Raw genomic sequence first — 25,215 nt, forward strand, 5'->3', positions numbered from 1 at the left:
CTGGTTCTTATGGTTTTACGATGGTCCAATCATGAATACGCTCTTGTTAAACCATGTTATCTATCAGTTATCATGTTACCGTTTTTGATGATTTGTAAGGGGGAAAAATTGTGTTTGAAAACTTTAATAAAATATATATATATTTTTTTAAATGAATACGCTCTTGTGAGCTGCTAGATCTGTGCTGAGTCTGTCCCATCTAGCAGTGGTAATGCCACACAGAGGACATCTTTCATTGTGTTAAGACAGGGCTTTGTCACCACAAGACTCATGGTCATCTGACCAATACGGTAACGGACAGTTGCATCTACAATAGATTAGTGAGGGCAAGATTAAGTCATTTTTTCTTTTTTTGGTTCTTTCTCCTCGTGCCTCAGGTCCACCTAGCTGATATGTCCTTCAAGAATTGGCCAGCTCCGTCAGTGGTCCTCCTAAGCCATTCCTGGTAATGGGCAGTGAAGTCCCATATTTGAAACACTTTGATTAGATTCCATGTCATTTTGCGCCCTTACTGGTCTCAACATTTCTTCCAAGTTGGTGTTCAATATGGAAGGGTACAGATTCATCAGCTGAGGATAGATGATCGGGCACAATCAGCAAGGGGTTTCCTTGCCCACATTTGACCTAATGACAAAAGACACATCACACCATCCTGACTTTTAACCCTGTGCTAAAACGGTACCATTGTGGTTAGCACAATTGCTTCACAGCTCCAGGGTCCCAGGTTCAATTCCCAGCTTGGTTCACTGTCTGTGTGGAGTCTACACATCCTCCCTGTGTGTGGGTGGGTTTCCTCCGGGTGCTCCGGTTTCCTCCCACAGTCGAAAAATGTGCAGGTTAGATGGATTGGCCATGCTAAATTGTCTTTAGTGTCCAAAATTGCCCTTAGTGTTGGGTGGGGTTACTGGGTAATGGGGATAAGGTGGAGGTGTGGGTTTGGGTAGGGTCCTCTTTCCAAGAGCCGGTGCCGACTCGATGGGCCGAATGGCCTCCTTCAGCACTGTAAATTCTATGATGATAAACTCCAGTGGCTCGATGTTACCAGTTGAAGGATTGTGCCTGATTTTCCTCCTGAATGACTTACATCTCGATTAGATTCCATGATATCCTCATGGTCTTGTTGAAAATGCCAGATATTCCATGCTGATGTTCCTGCTGACTCCCAATTCCTCCCTCCATTACACAACAGAAAGCAGACAGCAGGAGGCAAATTTCCAGTGTATCACTAACTTTTAATTGGTCAGGAACCCAGAAGGAAGTCAAATTGGTTTCCCTAAAGACCCCAAATGTTTTCAAAGATTCAACATATTTGAGCATATATTTCAAAACATCACAAAATCCAGACCTTCTGATTCACATCAAGTTTTCAAAAAAGAAAAGTACAAAAAGCAAAATATCGCAGTTACTAGAAATCTGCAATAAAAACAAAATGCTGGGAAACATTCAGGAAGCCCAGTCACTGACCTGGAACTTTAACCCTTCCTTGCTCTCTTCGCTAATTGACCTGCTGAGTGTTTCCAGCATTTCCTGTTTTTATTTCAAAAGTATGCTGGTGTTTCTTTAATATGTAAGAAAAGTTCAATTCAGGGTGAAGTAAAGTTTATGGTGTTCAAGGCGTGTTTACTTTAAGGGGTCACCACCAGCATGGAAAACTTTCTCGATAGGACAAAAATCTTTTACATATTAACTTTGCAAAGAAAGGAACATTCTGGAAACTGAACGGGGAAACAGTTTGTTTTCATTTCATTGTAACACTATAGAAATTTTGCATCCAGAGCAATGCTGTGCTCAAACTTACACCAACACAGTTTGCAATTTGTTGCTTTGAGCCTCTTACATCTCATTGAAGGTGATAAAACTGCAGCCAGCCCCGCAGAGAGACATGACGCTCACTTTCTTCAAAATTGTGCACTGGCATTAATCGGATCAGGAACACAGCAAATTCAGTAGATAATTATAATCCACACAGGTTGCACCCAGTTTTATGGTTCTCTACTTCAGATAAGATTACTCCAATTACAAAAAAAGTCTCTTCTCAGCATGAATATTTACAGTACATCTTGGAAACACTTACTCCAAAAACAGAGATACTAAATGTAAAACTGATATAAAGCAAGTTGATCCATGAACGGACGGACCAGGTTATCTGTCGCAAAGTAGAAAACTAGCCCAAATGTAATGGAGATTGGAAGTGCTGGTAAAGCCTTCTTAAAGATGGCAAGCAGCAGGAGAGTAAGGCACAAACCCTGAAACACAAAGAGGCGGAGGATTACTAATCATGGATATTTTCTCGAAACCTCTCTCAAAAAAATAAACTGCGGAAAAAGGAGCAGACGGCTTTAGAGTTTATATAGATTATAAGCATTAAATTCCTCATTTTGGTTGGTTGAGGTGGTGTGCCTAATGGGCGAGTAAAACCCAAACAACCACATGCGCAAGTGAGACAAGGAAGGGGGGCTGGGTAGAGCGCGCGCGAGGGAGGGAGGGAGCGAGAGCGCGAGGGAGGGAGCGAGAGCGTGCGCGCGAGGGAGGGAGCGAGAGAGAGCGCGCGCGAGTGAGGGAGCGAGAGAGAGCGCGCGCGAGGGAGGGAGCGAGAGTGTGCGCGCGAGGGAGCGAGCGAGAGAGCGCGCGAGGGAGGGAGCGAGAGAGAGCGCGCGAGGGAGGGAGCGAGAGAGAGCGCGCGAGGGAGGGAGCGAGAGCGAGCGCGCGAGGGAGGGAGCGAGAGAGAGCGCGCGAGGGAGGGAGCGAGAGAGAGCGCGCGAGGGAGGGAGCGAGAGAGAGCGCGCGAGGGAGGGAGCGAGAGAGAGCGCGCGAGGGAGGGAGCGAGAGAGAGCGCGCGCGAGGGAGGGAGCGAGAGAGAGCGCGCGCGAGGGAGGGAGCGAGAGAGAGCGCGCGAGGGAGGGAGCGAGAGAGAGTGCGCGAGGGAGCGAGAGAGAGCGCGCGAGGGAGGGAGCGAGAGAGAGCGCGCGAGGGAGGGAGCGAGAGAGAGCGCAAGCGCGCGAGGGAGGGAGCGAGAGAGAGCGCGAGCACGCGAGGGAGGGAGCGAGAGAGAGCGCGAGCACGCGAGGGAGGGAGCGAGAGAGAGCGTGAGCGCGCGAGGGAGGGAGCGAGAGAGAGCGCGAGGGTGGGAGCGAGAGAGCGCGCGAGGGAGGGAGCGAGAGAGAGCGCGAGCGCGCGAGGGAGGGAGCGTGAGCGCGCGAGGGAGGGAGCGAGAGAGAGCGCGAGCGAGGGAGCGAGAGAGGGAGCGCGAGCGAGGGAGCGAGAGAGGGAGCGCGAGCGCGCGAGGGAGGGAGCGAGAGAGAGCGCGAGCGAGGGAGCGAGAGAGCGCGAGCGAGGGAGCGCGAGAGAGCGAGAGAGAGCGCGAGCACGCGAGGGAGGGAGCGAGAGAGCGCGCGAGGGAGGGAGCGAGAGAGAGCACGCGAGGGAGGGAGCGAGAGAGAGCGCGAGAGAGAGCACGCGAGGGAGGGAGCGAGAGAGAGCGCGAGAGAGCGCGCGAGGGAGGGAGCGAGAGAGAGCGCGCGAGGGAGGGAGCGAGAGAGAGCGCGCGAGGGAGGGAGCGAGAGAGAGCGCGCGAGGGAGGGAGCGAGAGAGAGCGCGCGAGGGAGGGAGCGAGAGAGAGCGCGCGAGGGAGGGAGCGAGAGAGAGCGCGCGAGGGAGGGAGCGAGAGAGAGCGCGCGCGAGGGAGGGAGCGAGAGAGAGCGCGCGCGAGGGAGGGAGCGAGAGAGAGCGCGCGCGAGGGAGGGAGCGAGAGAGAGCGCGCGCGAGGGAGGGAGCGAGAGAGAGCGCGCGCGAGGGAGGGAGCGAGAGAGAGCGCGCGCGAGGGAGGGAGCGAGAGAGAGCGCGCGCGAGGGAGGGAGCGAGAGAGAGCGCGCGCGAGGGAGGGAGCGAGAGAGAGCGCGCGCGAGGGAGGGAGCGAGAGAGAGAGAGAGCGCGCGCGAGGGAGGGAGCGAGAGAGAGAGAGAGCGCGCGCGAGGGAGGGAGCGAGAGAGAGAGAGAGCGCGCGCGAGGGAGGGAGCGAGAGAGAGAGAGCGCGCGCGAGGGAGGGAGCGAGAGAGAGAGAGCGCGCGCGAGGGAGGGAGCGAGAGAGAGAGAGCGCGCGCGAGGGAGGGAGCGAGAGAGAGAGAGCGCGGGAGGGAGCGAGAGAGAGAGCGCGAGGGAGGGAGCGAGAGAGAGAGCGCGAGGGAGGGAGCGAGAGAGAGAGCGCGCGCGAGGGAGGGAGCGAGAGAGAGAGCGCGCGCGCGAGGGAGGGAGCGAGAGAGAGCGCGCGCGAGGGAGGGAGCGAGAGAGAGCGCGCGCGAGGGAGGGAGCGAGAGAGAGCGCGCGCGAGGGAGGGAGCGAGAGAGAGCGCGCGCGAGGGAGGGAGCGAGAGAGAGCGCGCGCGAGGGAGGGAGCGAGAGAGAGCGCGCGCGAGGGAGGGAGCGAGAGAGAGCGCGCGCGAGGGAGGGAGCGAGAGAGAGCGCGCGCGAGGGAGGGAGCGAGAGAGAGCGCGCGCGAGGGAGGGAGCGAGAGAGAGCGCGCGCGAGGGAGGGAGCGAGAGAGAGCGCGCGCGAGGGAGGGAGCGAGAGAGAGCGCGCGCGAGGGAGGGAGCGAGAGAGAGCGCGCGCGAGGGAGGGAGCGAGAGAGAGCGCGCGCGAGGGAGGGAGCGAGAGAGAGCGCGCGCGAGGGAGGGAGCGAGAGAGAGCGCGCGCGAGGGAGGGAGCGAGAGAGAGCGCGCGCGAGGGAGGGAGCGAGAGAGAGCGCGCGCGAGGGAGGGAGCGAGAGAGAGCGCGCGCGAGGGAGGGAGCGAGAGAGAGCGCGCGCGAGGGAGGGAGCGAGAGAGAGCGCGCGCGAGGGAGGGAGCGAGAGAGAGCGCGAGGGAGGGAGCGAGAGAGAGCGCGCGCGAGGGAGGGAGCGAGAGAGAGCGCGCGCGAGGGAGGGAGCGAGAGAGAGCGCGCGCGAGGGAGGGAGCGAGAGAGAGCGCGCGCGAGGGAGGGAGCGAGAGAGAGCGCGCGCGAGGGAGGGAGCGAGAGAGAGCGCGCGCGAGGGAGGGAGCGAGAGAGAGCGCGCGCGAGGGAGGGAGCGAGAGAGAGCGCGCGCGAGGGAGGGAGCGAGAGAGAGCGCGCGCGAGGGAGGGAGCGAGAGAGAGAGCGCGAGCGAGGGAGGGAGCGAGAGAGAGAGCGCGAGCGAGGGAGGGAGCGAGAGAGAGCGCGAGGGAGGGAGCGAGAGAGAGAGCGCGAGCGAGGGAGGGAGCGAGAGAGAGAGCGCGAGCGAGGGAGGGAGCGAGAGACAGCGCGCGCGCGAGGGAGGGAGCGAGAGGGGGAGAGCGCGCGCGCGAGGGAGGGAGCGAGTGGGGGAGAGCGCGCGAGGGAGGGAGGGAGCGAGAAAGAGCGCGCAAGGGAGGGAGGGAGCGAGAGAGAGCGCGCGAGGGAGGGAGGGAGCGAGAGAGAGCGCGCGAGGGAGGGAGGGAGGGAGGGAGCGAGAGAGAGCGCGAGCGCGCGGGAGGGAGGGAGCGAGAGAGAGCGCGAGCGCGCGAGGGAGGGAGCGAGAGAGAGCGCGAGCGCGCGAGGGAGGGAGCGAGAGAGAGCGTGAGGGCGCGAGGGAGGGAGCGAGAGAGAGCGTGAGGGCGCGAGGGAGGGAGCGAGAGAGAGAGCGAGGGAGGGAGCGAGAGAGAGCGCGCGAGGGAGGGAGCGAGAGAGAGCGCGCGAGGGAGGGAGCGAGAGAGAGCGCGAGAGGGAGGGAGCGAGAGAGAGCGCGCGAGGGAGGGAGCGAGAGGGAGGGAGCGAGAGAGAGCGCGCGAGGGAGGGAGCGAGAGAGAGAGCGCGAGGGAGGGAGCGAGAGAGAGAGAGCGCGAGGGAGGGAGCGAGGGAGAGAGCGCGAGGGAGGGAGAGAGCGCGCGAGGGAGGGAGCGAGAGAGCGCGCGAGCGCGCAAGGGAGCGAGAGAGAGCGAGTGCGCGAGGGAGGGAGCGAGGGAGGGAGCGAGAGAGAGCGCGAGCGCGCGAGGGAGGGAGCGAGAGAGAGAGAGAGCGCGAGCGAGAGAGAGCGCGAGCGCGCGAGGGAGGGAGCGAGGGAGGGAGCGAGAGAGAGCGCGAGCGCGCGAGGGAGGGAGCGAGAGGGAGCGCGAGGGAGGGAGCGAGAGAGAGCGCGCGAGGGAGGGAGCGAGAGAGAGCGCGAGAACGCGAGGGAGGGAGCGAGAGAGAGCGCGAGAACGCGAGGGAGGGCGAGGGAGGGAGCGAGAGAGCGCGAGCGCGCGAGGGAGGGAGCGAGAGAGAGCGCGAGCGCGCGAGGGAGGGAGCGAGAGAGAGCGCGAGCGCGCGAGGGAGGGAGCGAGAGAGAGCGCGAGCGCGCGAGGGAGGGAGCGAGAGAGAGCGCGAGCGCGCGAGGGAGGGAGCGAGAGAGAGCGTGAGGGCGCGAGGGAGGGAGCGAGAGAGAACGTGAGGGCGCGAGGGAGGGAGCGAGAGAGAGCGCGAGCGCGCGAGGGAGGGAGCGAGAGAGAGTGCGAGCGCGCGAGGCAGGGAACGAGAGAGAGCGCGCGAGGGAGGGAGCGAGAGAGAGCGCGAGGGAGCGAGAGAGAGCGCGAGCGCGCGAGGGAGGGAGCGAGAGATAGCGCGAGCGAGGGAGCGAGAGAGGGAGCGCGAGCGCACGAGGGAGGGAGCGAGAGAGAGCGCGAGGGAGGGAGCGAGAGAGAGCGCGAGGGAGGGAGCGAGAGAGAGCGCGAGCGCGCGAGGGAGGGAGCGAGAGAGAGCGCGAGCGCGCGAGGGAGGGAGCGAGAGAGAGCGCGAGCGCGCGAGGGAGGGAGCGAGAGAGAGCGCGAGCGCGCGAGGGAGGGAGCGAGAGAGAGCGCGCGAGGGAGGGAGCGAGAGAGAGCGCGAGCGCGCGAGGGAGGGAGCGAGAGAGAGCGCAAGCGCGCGAGGGAGGGAGCGAGAGAGAGCGCGAGGGAGGGAGCGAGAGAGAGCGCGAGCGCGCGAGGGAGGGAGCGAGAGAGAGCGCGAGCGAGGGAGCGAGAGAGGGAGCACGAGCGCGCGAGGGGAGCGAGCGAGAGAGAGCGCGAGCGCGCGAGGGAGGGAGCGAGAGAGAGCGCGAGCGCGCGAGGGAGGGAGCGAGAGAGAGCGCGAGGGAGGGAGCGAGAGAGAGCGCGAGGGAGGGAGCGAGAGAGAGCGCGAGGGAGGGAGCGAGAGAGAGCGCGAGGGAGGGAGCGAGAGCGCGAGGGAGGGAGCGAGAGAGAGGGCGAGCGCGCGAGGGAGGGAGCGAGAGAGAGCGCGAGCGCGCGAGGGAGGGAGCGAGAGAGAGCTCGAGCGCGCGAGGGAGGGAGCGAGAGAGAGCGCGAGCGCGCGAGGGAGGGAGCGAGAGAGAGCGCGAGCGCGCGAGGGAGGGAGCGAGAGAGAGCGCGAGCGCGCGAGGGAGGGAGCGAGAGAGAGCGCGAGCGCGCGAGGGAGGGAGCGAGAGAGAGCGCGAGCGCACGAGGGAGGGAGCGAGAGAGAGCGCGAGCGCGCGAGGGAGGGAGCGAGAGAGAGCGCGAGCGCGCGAGGGAGGGAGCGAGAGAGAGCGCGAGGGAGGGAGCGAGAGAGAGCGCGAGCGCGCGAGGGAGGGAGCGAGAGAGTGCGAGCGCGCGAGGGAGGGAGCGAGAGAGAGCGCGAGCGCGCGAGGGAGGGAGCGAGAGAGAGCGCGAGGGAGGGAGCGAGAGAGAGCGCGAGCGCGCGAGGGAGGGAGCGAGAGAGAGCGCGAGAGCGCGAGCGCGCGAGGGAGGGAGCGAGAGAGAGCGCGAGCGCGCGAGGGAGGGAGCGAGAGAGAGCGCGAGGGAGGGAGCGAGAGAGAGCGCGCGAGGGAGGGAGCGAGAGAGAGAGAGCGCGAGCGCGCGAGGGAGGGAGCGAGAGAGAGAGAGCGCGAGCGCGCGAGGGAGGGAGCGAGAGAGAGAGAGCGCGAGCGCGCGAGGGAGGGGGGGCGAGCGAGAGAGGGGGGCGAGCGAGAGAGGGGGGCGAGCGAGAGAGGGGGGCGAGCGAGAGAGGGGGGCGAGCGAGAGAGGGGGGCGAGCGAGAGAGGGGGGCGAGCGAGAGAGGGGGGCGAGCGAGAGAGGGGGGCGAGCGAGAGAGGGGGGCGAGCGAGAGAGGGGGGCGAGCGAGAGAGGGGGGCGAGCGAGAGAGGGGGGCGAGCGAGAGAGGGGGGCGAGCGAGAGAGGGGGGCGAGCGAGAGAGGGGGGCGAGCGAGAGAGGGGGGCGAGCGAGAGAGGGGGGCGAGCGAGAGAGGGGGGCGAGCGAGAGAGGGGGGCGAGCGAGAGAGGGGGGCGAGCGAGAGAGGGGGGCGAGCGAGAGAGGGGGGCGAGCGAGAGAGGGGGGCGAGCGAGAGAGGGGGGGCGAGCGAGAGAGGGGGGCGAGCGAGAGAGGGGGGCGAGCGAGAGAGGGGGGGCGAGCGAGAGAGCACACTGACCCCAGTTGGAGCACAGGGTGTCTCCACAGGGATGGCCCATACATTCCTGGTTCCCCAGCTATGATGTGCTGGGCAATCCCTCTATGAGGTTCCCATGTAAAAGTTTACTTGGCAATTACCCAGAAATGTTAACTTCTTCTGAACAATTGTGCTGGGCTGGGAACCATCTGATAGAAGCAATATAATTCACAAAGTTTCGATGGTTCTGCCAGTATTACCCTTATAGCTAATCTTGAGTTAGAAGGAAAAGAACACCTCTACTCAGCAACAACTTTAAAAACCTAGATCCAGCCTTGCACACACATATATGACCCTCCCCCCCCCCCCCCCCCTCCTCCGTGGGCACTTTTGACTTCATAGCAACATAATTGGTTGTGTATATTTTCCATACTGTCCTGGAAACTCCCGTGTTGCATACTCACAATTAATATTGCTACAAAGCAGGCCAGAGTCGTATTCCAGTCTCCACTTGCTGCTGCAGATGCTTTTCCAACAAGAACACTGTAGAATATGAAATCACCCAAACCAAGTTTCACACCCCCTAAAAGAAAAGCAAAAGGGAATTGGACAAGTGTATAAAAGAATAGATCCCAATGACGAGGGTTACAAGGAAGAGATGAGAGAAGGGGGGGGGGGTGGAACAGTAACTGTCAGAGAATAGCAAATCAAAAATAAGAATAATACTCCTGCACAAAGGTTTTCTTAAAAATATTCAGCTATATTTATAAACAAAGGCCGAAGCAGTCAAGCTCTGTATACTGCTATTGGATCCAACATGGCCACTGAACATCAATCACAGAATGTGCTGAACCACACAAACCAAATACAAACATAAAAAATAGGAGGAGGCCATTCAGCCCGTCAAGCCTGCTCCGCCATTCATTATGATCATGGCCAATCATCCAACTCAATAGCCTAATCCCGTTCCCCCCCCCCCCCCCCCCCCCATATCCTTTGAGCCCCTTCGCCCCAAATGCTACATCAAACTGCTTCTTGAAAACATTCAATGTTGTGGCTTCAACTACTTCCGGTGGTAATTAATTCCACAGGCTCACCTCTCTCTGGGTGAAGGAACTTTTCCTCATAGATCATAGAATTTACAGTGCAGGAGGCCATTCGGCCCATCGAGTCTGCACCAGCTCTTAGAAAGAGCACCCTACCCAAGGTCAACACCTCCACCCTATCCCCATAACCCAGTAACCCCACCCAACACGAAGGGCAATTTTGGACACTAAGGGCAATTTATCATGGCCAATCCACCTAACCTGCACATCTTTGGACTGTGGGAGGAAACCGGAGCACCCGGAGGAAACCCACGCACACACGGGGAGGATGTGCAGACTCCGCACAGACAGTGACCCAAGCCGGAATCAAGCTGGGACCCTGGAGCTGTGAAGCAATTGTGCTAACCACAATGCTACCGTGCTGCCCTAAAAAATTGTTTCTACAGAACTTCATCCTAAATAGTCTACCCCGTATTCTCAGACTGTAACCCCTGGTTCTGGGCTCCCTCACCATTAGGAACATCCTTCCTGCATCTACCCTGCCCAGTCCTGTTAGAATTTTATAGGTTTCTTTGAGATCCTCCCCATATTCTTCTGAACTCCAGCAAATACAATCCTAACCAATTCAATCTCTCCTCATAAGTCAGTCCTCCCATCCTGGGAATCAGTCTGGTAAACCTTCGCTGCACTCCCTCGAGAGCACAAACATCCTTCCTCAGAAATGGGAGACCAAAATTGTTCACAATATTCCAGGTGTGGCCTCACCAAGGCCCTGTATAATTGCAGCAAGACTGCTCCTGTACTCGCAATGAAGGCAAGCATACCATTTTATTTGCCTTTTTACCACCTGCTGTACCTGCATGCTTACCTTGTGACTGGTGTACGAGGACACCCAGGTTTCGTTGCAGATTTCCCTCTCTAATTTATGGCCATTCAGACAATAGTCTGCCTCATTTTTGTACCAAAGTGGATAACCTCACATTTCATTACACTGCATCTGCTATTCATTTGCCCACTCACTCTACTTGTTCAAATCTCACTGAAGGATCTCTGCAGCCTCCTCACAGCTCATCCTCCCACCCAAATTGGGAGTCATCTGCAACTTTGGAGATATTACATTTTATTTCCTTATCTAAATCAATACATAGTGAATAGCTGGGGTCCTTGCACTGATCTCAGAGGTACTCCACTGGTCACTGCCTACCAATTTGAAAAAAAGACCATTAATTCCTGCTCTTCGTTTCCTGTCTGTCAATCAGTTTTCTATTCACCAAGGGGCTGGTTTAGCACACTGGGCTAAATCGCTGGCTTTTAAAGCAGACCAAGGCAGGCCAGCAGCACGGTTCAATTCCCGTACCAGCCTCCCCGAACAGGCGCCAGAATGTGGCGACTAGAGGCTTTTCACAGTAACTTCACTTGAAGCCGACTTGTGACAATAAGCGATTTTCATTTCATTTCATCTCAATACACTATCCCTAATCCCATGCACTTTAACTTTAAATGCTAATCTCTTATGCGGAACTTTGTCAAAAGCTTTCTGAAATACCGAATCCACTGGCTCCCCTTCGTCAACTCTACTACTTACATTCTCAAAGAATTCCAGTAGATTTGTCAAGCATATTTTCCACTTCATAAATCCAGGTTGGCTCTGTCCGATCCTACCAGTGTTTTCTAAGTGCTCAACTATAAAATCTTTGATAATGGATTCTAGAATTTTCTCCATTACCAACGTCAGGCTTACTGGTCTATAATTCCCTGTTTTCTCTCCCTCCCCCATTTAAATAGTGGAGTTACATTAGCTACCCTCCAATCTACAGGAACTGTTCCAGAAACTATAGAATCCTGGAAGGTGACCACCAATGCTGTTTCTAGAGTTATCAGCTTCACTCCATCAGTTTCCCCAACTCCATTTCTCTACTAATATTGATCGCCATCAGTTCCTCCAGCTCACTAACCCAGAGTTCCCCAACATTTTGGGTATTTGATTTGCATCCTCATTTTTGAAGATGGAACCAAAGACCAAAGTATGTATTTAGTTGCTCAGCTATTTCCTAGCCCCCTAGAATACATTCCCCTGTCTTTTGTGCCAGACAAGAATAACCAATTGTTGCAGTTTCCCCCATGTGCTCAAATGTTTGCCATTGCCTATCCACGGTCATCCCATAAATAACATTTCCCAATCTATCATAGCTAAGTAAGAAGTCTTACAACAACAGGTAAGGTCCAACATGTTTGTTTCAAATCACTAGGTGAGGAAGGAGCAGTGCTCCGAAAGCTAGTGATTTGAAACAAACCTGTTGGGACTTTAACCTGGTGTTCTGTGACTTCTTACTGTGCTCACCCCAGTCCAATGCCGGCATCTCCACATCATATCATAGCTAACTCACACCACATAACATTGTAGTTTCCTTTATTAAGATTCAAGACCCAATCTCAAAATCAACTACTTCACTCTCTTATCTTTGTTTTTTTTTTGAATTTAGAGTACCCAATCCATTTTTTCTAATTAAGGGGCAATTTAGCATGACCAATCCACCGAGCCTGCACATTTTTTTTAGGTTGTGGGGGCGAAACCCACGCAAACACAGGAAGAATGTGCAAATTCCACACGGACAGTGATCCAGAGCCGGGATTGAACCTGGGACCTTGGCGTCAATAATTTCCTGTTTTAATGCCATTCCCAACATCATCACTACAGTTTGTATACGCTAGGGATCGATATACAATGTCCACTAACGTCTTTTTCCCCTTGGTTTTTCTCAGCTCTACCCACAAATTTCACATTGACAGAGCTAATATCCCTCCTCACTATTGCATTAATTTCCTCTTTAACCAACAATGTAACCCCACCACCTTTTCCTTTTATGCCTGTCCTTCCTAGCTACTGAATACCCCTGGACATTCAGTTCCCACCCCTGGTCACCCTGCAGCCATGTTCTGTAATCCCGATTATATCATACCCATTTACCTCTATTTGCTCGACTAGTTCATCCGCTATATTGCGAATTCTCCACGTGTTAAAGCACAAAGCCTTTACGCTCGTCTTTTTAACATTACTGGTCCCACTCCCAATATTTTTCACGGTGTTCCTGTGTTTCTCTGCCCATCACTTTTTTTTATTCTTCTTTGTCTTTTGTTTTGTCCTTGTTATCTGCTCCTGTGACTCCTTGCATAGATTCCCATCCCCTTGGCCATTTTAGTTTAAACCCTCCCCAATCACTCTAGCAGATAATCCAGCCAGGTGTAACCCGTCCAGTTTGTACCGGTCCCACCTCCTCCAGAACTGGTCCCAATGTCCCAGGATTCTGAAAAGCTCCCTCTCACACCGTCTCTTCAGTCACTTATTCATCCGATATAGCCTGCTATTTCTACTCCGACTAGCACATGGCACTGGTAGTAATCATCTACGGTCCGACTTCTCAACCTTCTCCTAACTCCCTATATTCTTTTTTTTTAAACCTATGTCGTTGGTACCGATGTGTGCCATGACACTGGCTGTTCACCCTCCCCTTCCAGAATATCCTGTAACCGCTCCGAGATATCCTTGACCCGAGCACGAAGGAGGCTACATACCATCCTGGAGTCTTGTTTACGGCCACAGAAGCACCCATCTATTCCCCTTCCAATTGAATCCCCTATAATTATTACATTCCCGCACTTTTTACTCCTCCCTTCTGCAACAGGTGATGCAACAAATTTGGCTGTTGCTGCTTTCCCCGAGAGGTCATTCTTCTCAACAGTATCCAAAGCTGTATATATGTATTGTAGGAGAATGGCTACAGGGAGATTCCTGCACTGCCTGCCTAGCTCTCTTGCTCTTCCTGGTGGTCACCCATTCCCTTCCTGCCTGTGGCTTCACCACCTCTATCTGTGTTATCCACGACACTCTTTGCCCCGCGGATGCTCTACAGTGTCCCCAGCCGCCGCTCCAGCTCCGAAACCTAGGATTCCAGGTGCTGTAGCTGGAGACACTTTCTGCACACATGCTGGTCCCGGGCATTGGAAATTTTCCTGGCTTCCCACGTGGAGCAAGAGGAGCAAACCAAGGCTTTGAGCTCTCCTGCCATGACTATATGTTCGAATCCCTGCTCTTCTGACATAAACCGATGATCTAGACATTGGTGTACAGGGCACAACTTCAACATTTTCATATGATACAAAACTTGCAAGGATTTGGAATCAAGGGGGATAGTGATAAACATCAATAGGATCTAGGTTGGTGGAATGGACAAACAAATGACACATGAAGTGTGAAGTGATTTATTTTGGTAGGAAGAATACGGAGAGACTACATAAAATAAAAGGCACCATTCTAAAGGCGGTGCAGGAGCAGAGGGACCTAGGTGTAAATATGCATAAGTCTGAAGGTGGCAGGATAGGTTGAGAGAGAGATTAATAAAGCATACAGAATCCTGGGCTTTATCAATAAGGGAATGCTGAATGCAAAAACAAGGAAGTCACGTCAAACCTGTCTAAAACACTGCTTTGACCTCAATTGGAGTGTTGTGTCCAGTTCTAGGTGACACTTCAGGAACGACGTTAAGGCATTGGACAGACAGAAAAGATTCAGAATGGTTCCACAGGTGAGAAACTTCAGTTACATAGATGGATTAGAGAAGCTGGGATTGTTTACCTTGGAGAAGGTGGAGGAGAAATTTGATAACTGTATTCAAGATAGGGAGACAGTGCCCATTGGTGGAAGAATAGAGGCTTGACAGGTGAAAGGGGTTGAATACGACCGTAACAACCTATTCCTTCCAATGGTACGGTACTTACTTTCCTCTGGATCTTCAATTGCCAGTGGAGGACTTGGCAAAGACTGCACAACCGCTCGACTCTCCTGGGTCGATTCCATAGGACCCAATCTGGCATCTCTGCTGTTTGTCCACGCTTGGGTGAATCCTCCATCATCTCTATGGGTCACGCCATCATCTACAAAGGTCTCACCATTGTCTGCACATGTCTGATTAAGGGCAAGGTCTACAGAAATTAACAGAGAAGCCACATTACTAACACACACACACACAGTTACTGTTTCCACAAAGTCAAATTACAAGATTTGATTGTGCCAGAGTATAAACCTCAACAGGCAAAGGCCCACATCAGCTTGTCACAGATCAACAAATTGAAAAAGGTGGTGAAAAAAAAAAATCACAGGCCAACTTCATCCAGTCAATGATGACACTTGGTGCACTTTGGAATACACTGCTAACCCTGGTAGCAGATTAGAACACAGAACATAGAAAAATACAGCACAGAACAGGCCCTTCGGCCCACAATGTTGTGCCGAACATTTGTCCTAGATTAATAACAAATTAATCTACACCCCATCATTCTACCGTAATCCATGTGCCTTTCCAAAAGCCGCTTGAAGGTCCCTAATGTTTCCGACTCAACTACAACAAAGAACAAAGAACAAAGAAATGTACAGCACAGGAACAGTCCCTTCGGCCCTCCAAGCCCGTGCCGACCATGCTGCCCAACTAAACTATAATCTTCTACACTTCCTGGGTCCGTATCCCTCTATTCCCCTCCTATTCATGTATTTGTCAAGATGCCCCTTAAATGTCACTATCGTCCCTGCTTCCACCACCTCCTCTGGTAGCGAGTTCCAGGCACCCACTACCCTCTGCATAAAAAACTTGCCTCATACATCTACTCTAAACCTTGCCCCTCTCACCTTAAACCTATGCCCCCTAGTAATTGACCCCTCTACCCCGGGGAAAAGCCTCTGACTATCCACTCTGTCTATGCCCCTCATACTTTTGTAGACCTCTATCAGGTCGCCCCTCAACCTCCTTCGTTCCAGTGAGAACAAACCGAGTTTATTCAACCGCTCCTCATAGCTAATGCCCTCCATACCAGGCAACATTGTACCTCCACCAATCATGCATTACTCCATCAAAAACTTTTCACCCCTGCAATAATAATCCAGAGTTCTGAATTTCATACTATTCTGAGCCTTAACATTTGTCAGTCAAGAGCAAAAAACTTAAAAGTCTCCAAGCAGTGTACACTTAAAATCAGCTTGGAAACACAACCAAAATCTACTGGACCAAAATTCAATGCACATATGGAGCACAGCTTATTTTTGTCCTAATATTACACGTCAATTTGTCTGCTAACATTTCCTAAAGCTTCCCTTGGGGATGTTTACTACTTTAAAGGTGCAACAAAAATGCAAGGTGTTGACAGTTCTTCCCTCGCCCACAAGCTCCACCACTGAAAATGATAAAGGAGCAACATCACGCCAAAGTTAATCTCCAACTGCATCCTAGGTCACTGGTACACGGATCACCATTCAGCATTGCCAGGTCATAAGGCTGGACTGACTGATTTAAGAACTAGGAGGAGTAGACCATCTGGCCCTTCGAGCCTGCTCTGCCATTCAATGAGATCAACTATGGTCATCATCAAACTACAGTCCAACATCACCTTGCAGGTGAGACAGGTAGAGTGACTGTGCCATTTCAAAGTCAAAATACATATTTCAACCATGTTTGATGGTGCCTAAGCAAAGCTCAGCTCGGATACTTGAATATATTGCTGTACAATTTTTTTCAAAAAGGTGAATACGCAGTAGGAAGCAATCAGTTGGAACAAATGGAGCAGGGATGAGCATGGGAACTCTTTTTTTTTTTTTAAACATATATTCCTGTAACTTGTAGCATACTTTAGAGAGCCTGGTATCCAGAATACATGTTTTCACAGACCTTTGTGGCAAAGCTCTCGACGGACATCTCTGCTTTTGAATACGTGCCCAATATCCACATAATAAATACACAAATGCATAGTCAAAACAGATTGCATTTATATAAAGGCATGTCATGCAGCAACAACTCCTTGCAGGGTTAATGTAATCCTACTTGTGACACTAATAAAGATTATTAAGGCACATCATAAGCATAACCAGACGGAATTCTTACTAAGCCCCATAAACAGATATCAGGACAGGTGACCAAAGGTTTAGCCAATGCAGTAGCTTTTGAGGAATGTCTCAATGAGAGAGAGAGAGAGCGAGACAGGTCTAATGAAGGCATTCTGGGACTCAGCAATTTGACAACTGAAGCTGGCCACTGATTAAGGAATAATAAAAATTGGGGTGTGCAAGAGACTATAATTGGAGGAGCAGAGAAAAAGAGTTGAATTGTGTGTTTAAACTATATTGCATTCTGGTCAGACTCTATCCAATGCCCCGGGGCTAGAAAATCATAAGACTATTCCTTACCATCACAGGATTCGTAGGGTCAGAATGCAGAAAAAGACTTCCTGCAGCCTTGACACAAGGTAACTGATGTGACATTCTAGAAGTGCACAAGATTACTAGAGAAGCCACTGGGAGGAAAGAGGTGCTGTTCTAACCTTTTATAGAACAGTGGTTTTGTAGGAAAGGTTATGTTTGATAATTAGTTTTAGTTTAGTTATGTATCATGATCAATGATCAAGTAACCCAAGTATATCAATTACCCTAATATGATGTCCAGCATAATTGTGGGCAACGCAAGATGCTGGTATAGCATGCTTGCCTTTAGTCTTGGTCAGTACATCCTTAAAAGGTGGGAGAGCAGGTGATGTGTTGTAGCTGTAGCATTAGGGCGCTGGCAGATACCAGCATGATCCATATCATCCACAACTGCAGCAAGCATCTGAAGCTTGAGGACCTTCAGCTCAGAGTTGATGAGCCGGAGTCCAAGCTTTGGATAACACAATGCATCAGGAAGGGAGAGAATTACCTGGACACTCTGTTCCAAGAGTCAGTCACACCTCTTAGATCAGGTATGTCAGATTTAGTCCGTGGTCACAGACAGGAGTGAGACAGGTATTGGAATCCAGAAGGCAGCACTGGAGGAGCCTCAACCGTTGCACTTCTCCAACAGGTTTGAGATCATGCAACCTGTGCAGACGAGGACAGTGAATAAAAAGAATGAGGAAATGACCAGAGCACCATTGTGCAGGGGGCCATTCAAGTGGATGAGTAAAAAGCAATGTGGGTGTAGTAGGGGATAATATAGTTGGGGTGGCACTGGTTAGCACTGCTGCCTCACAGCACCTGGAACCTGGATTCAAGTCCAACCTTGGATGACTGTCTGTGTGGAGCTTGCACATTCTCCCCGCAACTGCATGGGTTTCCTCTGGGTGCTCCGCTTTCCTCCCAAAGATGTACAGGTTAAGTGGATTGGTCATTCTAAATTGCCCTTTAGTGTCTAAAGGTTAGGTGGGATTTATGGAGTTACAAGGATAGGTTGGACCGGAGTGGGCCTAAATAGGGTGCTATTTCAAAGGGTCAGTGTAGATGTAATGGGTCGAATGGCTTCCTTCTGCACTGTAGGGATTCTATGAGTTTGGGGGATAAATACTGTTCTCTGCCTCCTGAGAGTGTAAGTGACAAAGGCCGTGTTGCCTGCCTGGTGCCAGCGTTCAGGACATCTCCCTGGGCTTGAGAAGAATGTGGATGGGGAAGGATCCAGTTGTCATGATTCACACAGGTTATCAATGGCATAGATAGAATAAGAGATTCTACTGAGGGAGTATAAACAGCCTGTGGCAAAATTAAAAAGCAGAACCACAAAAGGTAATAGTTTCTGGATTGCTACCTGAACCACAAGCAAATTGGCACAGGATAAATCATATAGCTCAAAAAATGGTGTGGAAGAAATAGGTTTCAATTCATAGGGCAGGAGCGGTGGGGGGGGGGGGGGGGGGGGGGGGGGGGGGGGGGGGGGGCTGTACCAAGACACTGCACCTACACATTAACACACCACATGCACACACCTAGGTTATGGGATGTTTACCTCACGGCCTCCAACTCTCGTTGTAGAATGTGGTGCATTGGCCAATCTTTTACTGCAGTTATGTGGTGTCTTACCAAATAGTCCTTAGTGAGGACTATCTCTTTTGCTGGGTATTCGTCATTCTCTGTTTTAAGTTTCCAAACTGTCTGCACCCAAGCACAGAGATGAGCTTCAATTTCCCCTACTGGAGCAGAGGAGAATGAGAGGGGGAAACATGATTGAGATGTACAAGATTATGAGGGCACAGATAAGAGTAGACAGGAACAAACTTTACCCTTGGTGGAGGGGGGAGGCATAGATTTAAGATAGGGGGAAGGAGGTTTAGAGGGTTTGTGAGGACAAACCTTTTTACCCAGAGGCTGATGGGAGTTTGGAATTTGCTGCCTGAAAGGGTGGTGGAGGCAGAGACCCTCATAACATTTAAGAAGTATTTGGATGAGCACTTCCATCCCAGGGCTTGCAAGGCTATGGGCCATGACCTGCGCAGACTCAATGGGCCGAAGGGCCTTTTCTGTGCCATATGATTCTATGGATCTTAAGACACTCATGCACTTTTAAACATCAATCGCACAATCACAAAGGTAGATGGTGGAGAAAAGCATAAATTATTTTTATTTACACTATGCATTTCCTTTTAATTATCTGTTTTCTACACCTGATCAAGTAAAGCATCCTCTGCTACTTGGGATTTTTTTCCTATATCATAATTGAAAGAAACAATGTTATATAAACATTGTTCAGAAATTAAGTGGAACACTAAAACATAGAATTAGAGAAGGACGACCGTTTTACACATGCTGAAACACTGCATTGGATTTGCACTGTTTTATTATATAACTTAAATTAATTTTTTGATTTTACTTGGAAGTTTTCTATAAAGCTTAGCAAAAACTCACCAGCCGATTTGGAACCGGAATCATTTGGAGCACCTGGCCTGGCTTCTGGATCAATATCTGCCATGTTAACCAACCATACCATTGTCGCTATGCAAGAGCAAACAGGAAAGTTAATCCAGTGAAAGGAGACTTTTAGTTAAAGAATCAAAATGAAAAAAAAATAAAAATATTAACTTACAGGAATAGATCAGAGCTGGAAATATTGGTTCATTTCTCTCTTGGGCAGTCTCAACTAGAATGCGCAACGGGCCCTTGGGGCATAGGACCGCTACCAGATCTGAAAAATAACATTTAAATCATAGAATCATAGAATTTACAATGCAGGAGGCCATTCGGCCTATCGAGTCCTCACTGGCCCCTGGAAAGAGCACCCTACTTAAGCCATCACCTCACCCTATCCCTGTAGCCCAGTAACCCCACCTAACCGTTTGGACACTAGGGGGCAATTTAGCATGGCTAATCCACCTAACCTGCACATCTTTGGACTGTGGGAGGAAACCGGGGTACCCGGAGGAAACCCACGCAGCCACAAGGAGAACGTGAAAACTACACACAGGCAGTCACCCGAGGCCGGAATTGAACCCGGGACTCGGGAGCTGTGTGGCAGCAGTGCTAACCACTGTGCCACCGTGCTGCCCTGACACATTTTGTATCATCATTTGATGGAAAAGTTAAAAGAAAATGTAAAATGGAATAAAACAATTGGCACACTTAAGCCTGGTCTTCTAGGTGGCAGTGGTCATGGGCCTGGTAAAGCAACCTTGGTCAGTTGCTGCAGTGGACCCATTAGATGGCACACACTGTTGCCACTGTGTGCCAGTGCTGAAGGGAGTGAATGGTGAATAGGGTGTCAATCGAGTAGGGTGCTTTGTATTGGTATCAAGCTCCTCGAATGCTGTAGGAGCCACACTAATCCAGGCAAGGGGAGAGTATTCCATCACACTCCAAACTTGTGACCTACTGTAGTTGGTGGACAGGCTTTGGGGTGTCAAGGGTAGGTTACTCTCTGCTGAATTCCCAGTTCCCGATCTGCTCCTGTAGCCAGTTTTGTGGCTGGTTCAGTTAAATTTCTGGCCAATGGTAATCCCTAGGAATCCAGCAATTGTAAATTTTTAAATGTCGAGGGGACATGCTGAGATCTACTCTTGTTGGAGATGGCCATTACCTGGCACTGGTGTGTCATGAATGTACTTGCCACCTTTCAGACCAAGCTTGAACGTTGTCCAGTCTTGCAACATGCAGGTACAGACTGCTTTATTATGAGGAATTGCGAATGTTACCGAACACTGCAATCATCAGCAAACATCTTCACTCAATCTTAAATTTACAAAGCATAACACAGCTGGAGGCAGACAGGCCTATATTGCTAATTACATGGAATGTACAGCACAAACTGGCCATTCAGTTCAACTGGTTTATGCTTCCCACAAGATCCTTTCCACCCTTAGAATCTCTACAGTGCAGGAGGAGAATATTCGGTCCATCGAGTCAGCACTGACCTAGGTCCAACTCCACTGCCCTATCCCCATAACCCCACCCAACCGGTGGACACTAAGGGGCAATTTATCATGGCCAATCCACCTAACCTGCATATCTTTGGACTGTGGGAGGAAATCAGAGCACCCAGAGGAAACCCACACAGATAAAGGGAGAACGTGCAAACTCCACAGTCACCTGAGGTTGGAATTTAATCAGAGTCCCTGGCGCTGTGGGGCAGCACTGTGTCACCGTTCACCTAACCCTGTCAACGAATCCTATTATTTCCTCCTTCAAGTGCTTATCCAGCTCTCTCTTAAATGCATCCAAGTTATTTACCTCAACCACTCCAGATGGTAGCAAGTTCCATATTCTAAATTTTCTCTGGGCAAAGTGGTTTCTCCAAATTCCTTATTGGATTTGTTAGTGACTATTTTATATCACTGGCCTCTGGTTTTGTATTCTCCACAACTGGACACATTTGGATACCTCTAGCAACCTACCCTATCAGACCCTTTCAATCTTTCAAGTGGCCTATGAAGTTCTCTCCTGGAGAGAAGAGCTCCAGTATGTTAATCCTTTCCTGACAGTTAGAGCTTCTCAGTTCTAGTATAATCCATGTAGATCTTTTTTGTACCTTCTCCTGTGCCTCTATATTGTTATAATATGGAGACCAGAACTGTGCAGTTTTCTAAGTGTTAAGGTTTAATGCAAATTTAATATAGCATGACTGCTTTTCCATTCGATCACCCTGGAAATGAACACGGGTGTGCCAAGTGACTGTCCAGCCATCTTAACTTTAAAAAAAATATTCAGTACAGTGAATACCTTGCAGCTGTGCTACTGAACAATGTCAAGAGAAAACATTCATTGTTTGAACACATAGCCAGTATCTTTCAATTTTTGACAGTCATTAAAATCATTCCCCAGGCCAAGTGCAAACTCGGTTTTGTTTTCTTGCTCATTTTTGTAGGTATAACTTGCTTGATTAGTGCGAATCAGTATATAAGTTTATAATTAAAATTTCTGCTTGTTCATATCATGACTGACTTGCCTTGACTGATTTGTTTACTGACAACACAATGCACAAGCACCCACATACTAGTTAGGAAAGAAAAGCCTGATTTTTGGATCAGATTTCAAAATGTATATTTTATGGATTTTGCTTTCCTAAAACAACATTCAAGAAAGCCTCAACTGGGACAGTAACCCTGCAACTTGTAATTCATTGGTCAGCCAACTCTTCAAATGGGGCAAGATACCGCACACAGATCTGGGGAAAAAAACAGAACTGAAATATTATGAGGCTCAGTGAACATAATGCTTTCTTTTTATTCATTTACGGGATGTGGATTTCACTGGCTAGACCAGTATTTATTTCCCATCCCTAGCTGCCCGAGAAGCCTTCTTGACCCGCAGTGCCGTTTGGGAGGGAGTTCCAGGATTTTGACCCAGAGACAGTGAAGGAACGGCAATACATTTCTAAGTCAGGATGCTGAGTGGATTAGAGGGGTACATCCCGGTGGTGCTGTTTCCCATGTATCTACTACTCCTATCCTTCTAGATGGGTTTGGACGATGCTGCCCATGGAACCTTGGTGTATTTTGTAGATGGTACACACTGTTTGTTGGTGCAAAGGGAAACTTCCGCCCGACTATCCACCACTGAACCACCACCTCTGCTGGGTCTGTCCTGCCGGTGGTATAGGACATAAGCAGGGATGGTGACAGTGGCGCCTGGGGCATTATCTGTAAGGTATGATTCCGTGAGTATGACTACTAGTCTGTGAGACAGCTCTCCCAATTTTGACACAGACCCCAGATATTAGAAAGGGAGTCTTTGCAGGGTCAACAGGGCTGGGTTTGTCACCGTTGTCCAGTTTTGTTCCTTTTTGTTTCCTTTGTAGTGTTGAATACAACGGAGTAGGTCATTTTGGAATCAATCAAATTGCTGTGGATGGACTTGAGTCACATGTAGGCCAGACCAGGTAAGGACGGCAGTTTTCCTTCCTTCAACTAAGGACATTAGTTGAGTTTTTAGGACAATTGACAATGGTTTCATGGTCACCATTTGAATTTTTAAGTTCCACCATCTGCCGTGGTGGGATTTGAACCTTGTTCCCCAGAGCATTACCCTGGGTCTCTAGATTACTAGTCAAGCGACAATACCACTGTGTCACCACCTCAGTGTATTTTGTCATTGAAAATTGGGGTCCTTCCTATTTTGGGATATTGTGATGGAATCAATTTGAGGCACGTTCTTCAATTAATATTTGGAACTCTGACTGAAGAATTAGATAAATGAGGTGTTCAAAGTATCTTTGAGTTATATATCTCCAAGCACAATGTAACATGATATTTTGCTATAGGTACTTTTGAAGTGTACACTGTTGTGATGTAGGAAGTGCAGCAGCCAACCTACACACAAACTCTCATCATTCAGCAATTAAGAAACCGACCATCCAGATTATATGCTTTAGCCACCGTAGTGCTTTTTCAATAATCCAATGATCCAAGCATTGGGAATTACTGAAGTAGAACAAAGAAAGGGTTTGATCGGATTTAAAATGAAGACAGATGTTGAAGTTAATTTGCTGGTGCACCATTGGCTAGACAAGGCCCGAGGTGAATGGAGCATGGTATTTAGCTAGAGAATGCAGACAAGCAGACATTGGGTTCAGAGGAGATAAAGGAGCAAATTTGACATTTAGAGGAGTGGTAAAGGTGAAGGTGACAGATATTACAGGATGGAAGGTAGACTCAAGAACAGATGTTAGGATGAAGGTTCAGCTGAGAGCCAATCATAGGAAGTCAAAGATTCCGCAGTTCCAGCCTTAGCTTGTTAATTGAGGGAAGTGGAAGGGATCAAGGTCAGCGTGTAAATGCTGGCAGGAGCAGAATGCAGTGGCTTAGTTTTTCCCAATACTGCTGCATGATCTGGGTGATGATTAGACACTGGATAATTTGGTAGGCTCTTTTCAAATACTTTAAGCTTTACCAGACTTCTTTTCACATTAGCTTTGGTTTCTTCTAAAAAGGAATATTCTTCCTCCGAAGGTTACTTGCCCAAACTGCTTTTATTCATTCATGGAATAGGAACATATCTGGAAAGGCCAGCATCCATTGCCCATCCCTAATTTATCTGGAGAAGGAGTTTCTGGTTTTTGACAGAACAACAATGAATGGCGATATATCATTCCAAATGAGGATGGTATGAAGTTTGGAGAGGAACCTGCAGGATGTGATGTCCCCATGCATCTGCTGCCCTTTTCCTTAAAGATGGCAGAGGTCACCGCTTTGAAAGGTGCTGTCAAAGGAACCCTGACAAGTTGCTGCCGTGCATCTTGTAAGTGGTACACACTGCTATCACTGTCAGCTGGTGGTAGAGAGAATGAATGTTTAAGGTGCTGGATGGGGTGATCAAGCAGGCTACTTCGTCCTGAGCGATGTCAGGCTTGCGTATTGTTATGACTGCACTCTGCAACTGCATATTCCATCACGTACCAGACTTTTGTCTTGATGAACAGTCACCACAGAATTCAACCTGACCGGTCCTAGTAGCCACCATATTTACATGGCTGGTCCAGTTATGTTTCTATAGAATCATAGAATTTACAGTGCAGAAGGAGGCCAATCGGCCCATCAAGCCGGCACCAGCCCTTGGAAAGGGCACCCCAATTAAGCCCACACCTCCACCCTATCCCCATAACCCAGAAACCCCACCTAACCGTTTTTTTGGACACGAAGGGCAATTTAGCATTGCCAATCCACCTAACCTGCACAATCTTTGGACTGTGGGTGGAAACCAGAGCACCCGGAGGAAACCCACACAGACACGGGGAGAACGTGCAGACTCCACACAGACAGTGACCCAAGCCGGTAATCGAGCCTGGGACTCTGGAGCTGTGAAGCAACTGTGCTACCCCCACCATTTATTAAAGTTTTTTAACACAATTTTTCTCCCTTACAAACAATAACCCCCCCCTCGTAACAAAAAAAAAAAAAAAAAGAAATCGCGCAGAGCTATAGACATGGCAAAATGATATATTTACACAGCTTTGTACACTGGCCCTCACCCGTACGTGCCAGTTTCCCCAACCCTTCATGTTATCTCTTGCCCATCCACCCTTCCAGGCAGGTCCCCCCCCCCCCCCCCCCCCCAGGTTGCTGCTGCTGCTGACCGACCTTCCTCTAACGCTCCGCGAGATAGTCTAGGAACGGTTGCCACCGCCTGTAGAACCCCTGCGCAGACCCTCTCAAGGCAAACTTAATCCTCTCCAGCTTTATGAACCCAGCCATGTCGTTTATCCAGGCCTCCACGCTAGGGGGCTTCGCCTCCTTCAACATTAGCAAGATCCTTCGCCGGGCTACTAGGGACGCAAAGGCCAGAATGCCGGCCTCTTTCACCTCCTGCACTCCCGGTTCGTCCACTACTCCAAATATTGCTAGCCCCCAGCTTGGCTTGACCCGGACTTTCACCACCTGAGATATTGCTCCCGCCACTCCTCTCCAGAACCCCTCCAGTGCCGGGCATGACCAAAACATATGGACATGGTTCGCCGGGCTCCCCGAGCACCTTCCACATCTGTCCTCTACCCCAAAGAACCTACTCACCCTCGCCCCCGTCAAGTGCGCTCTGTGGACCACC

General features: G+C 51.2%; 1 protein-coding gene across 1 annotated transcript in view; it reads right to left on the reverse strand.

Moving 5' to 3' along the window:
* Positions 1 to 1,211: 1,211 nt before the first annotated feature.
* LOC140407247 (presenilin-1-like) overlaps positions 1,212 to 25,215 on the reverse strand; it is a 60,312-nt gene continuing 36,308 nt past the window's right edge. Inside the window, exons 5-9 of the mRNA XM_072494880.1 lie at positions 19,271 to 19,369; positions 19,093 to 19,179; positions 14,181 to 14,384; positions 8,823 to 8,941; positions 1,212 to 2,246 (exon numbers count right to left, since the gene is read on the reverse strand). Of these exons, the coding sequence (XP_072350981.1) occupies positions 2,091 to 2,246; positions 8,823 to 8,941; positions 14,181 to 14,384; positions 19,093 to 19,179; positions 19,271 to 19,369 (665 nt within the window). The 3' untranslated portion in view covers positions 1,212 to 2,090. The remainder of the gene's footprint in view (positions 2,247 to 8,822; positions 8,942 to 14,180; positions 14,385 to 19,092; positions 19,180 to 19,270; positions 19,370 to 25,215) is intronic.

The sequence above is a fragment of the Scyliorhinus torazame genome, chromosome 2 (genome assembly GCF_047496885.1).
Source record: "Scyliorhinus torazame isolate Kashiwa2021f chromosome 2, sScyTor2.1, whole genome shotgun sequence".
NCBI lineage: Eukaryota > Metazoa > Chordata > Chondrichthyes > Carcharhiniformes > Scyliorhinidae > Scyliorhinus > Scyliorhinus torazame.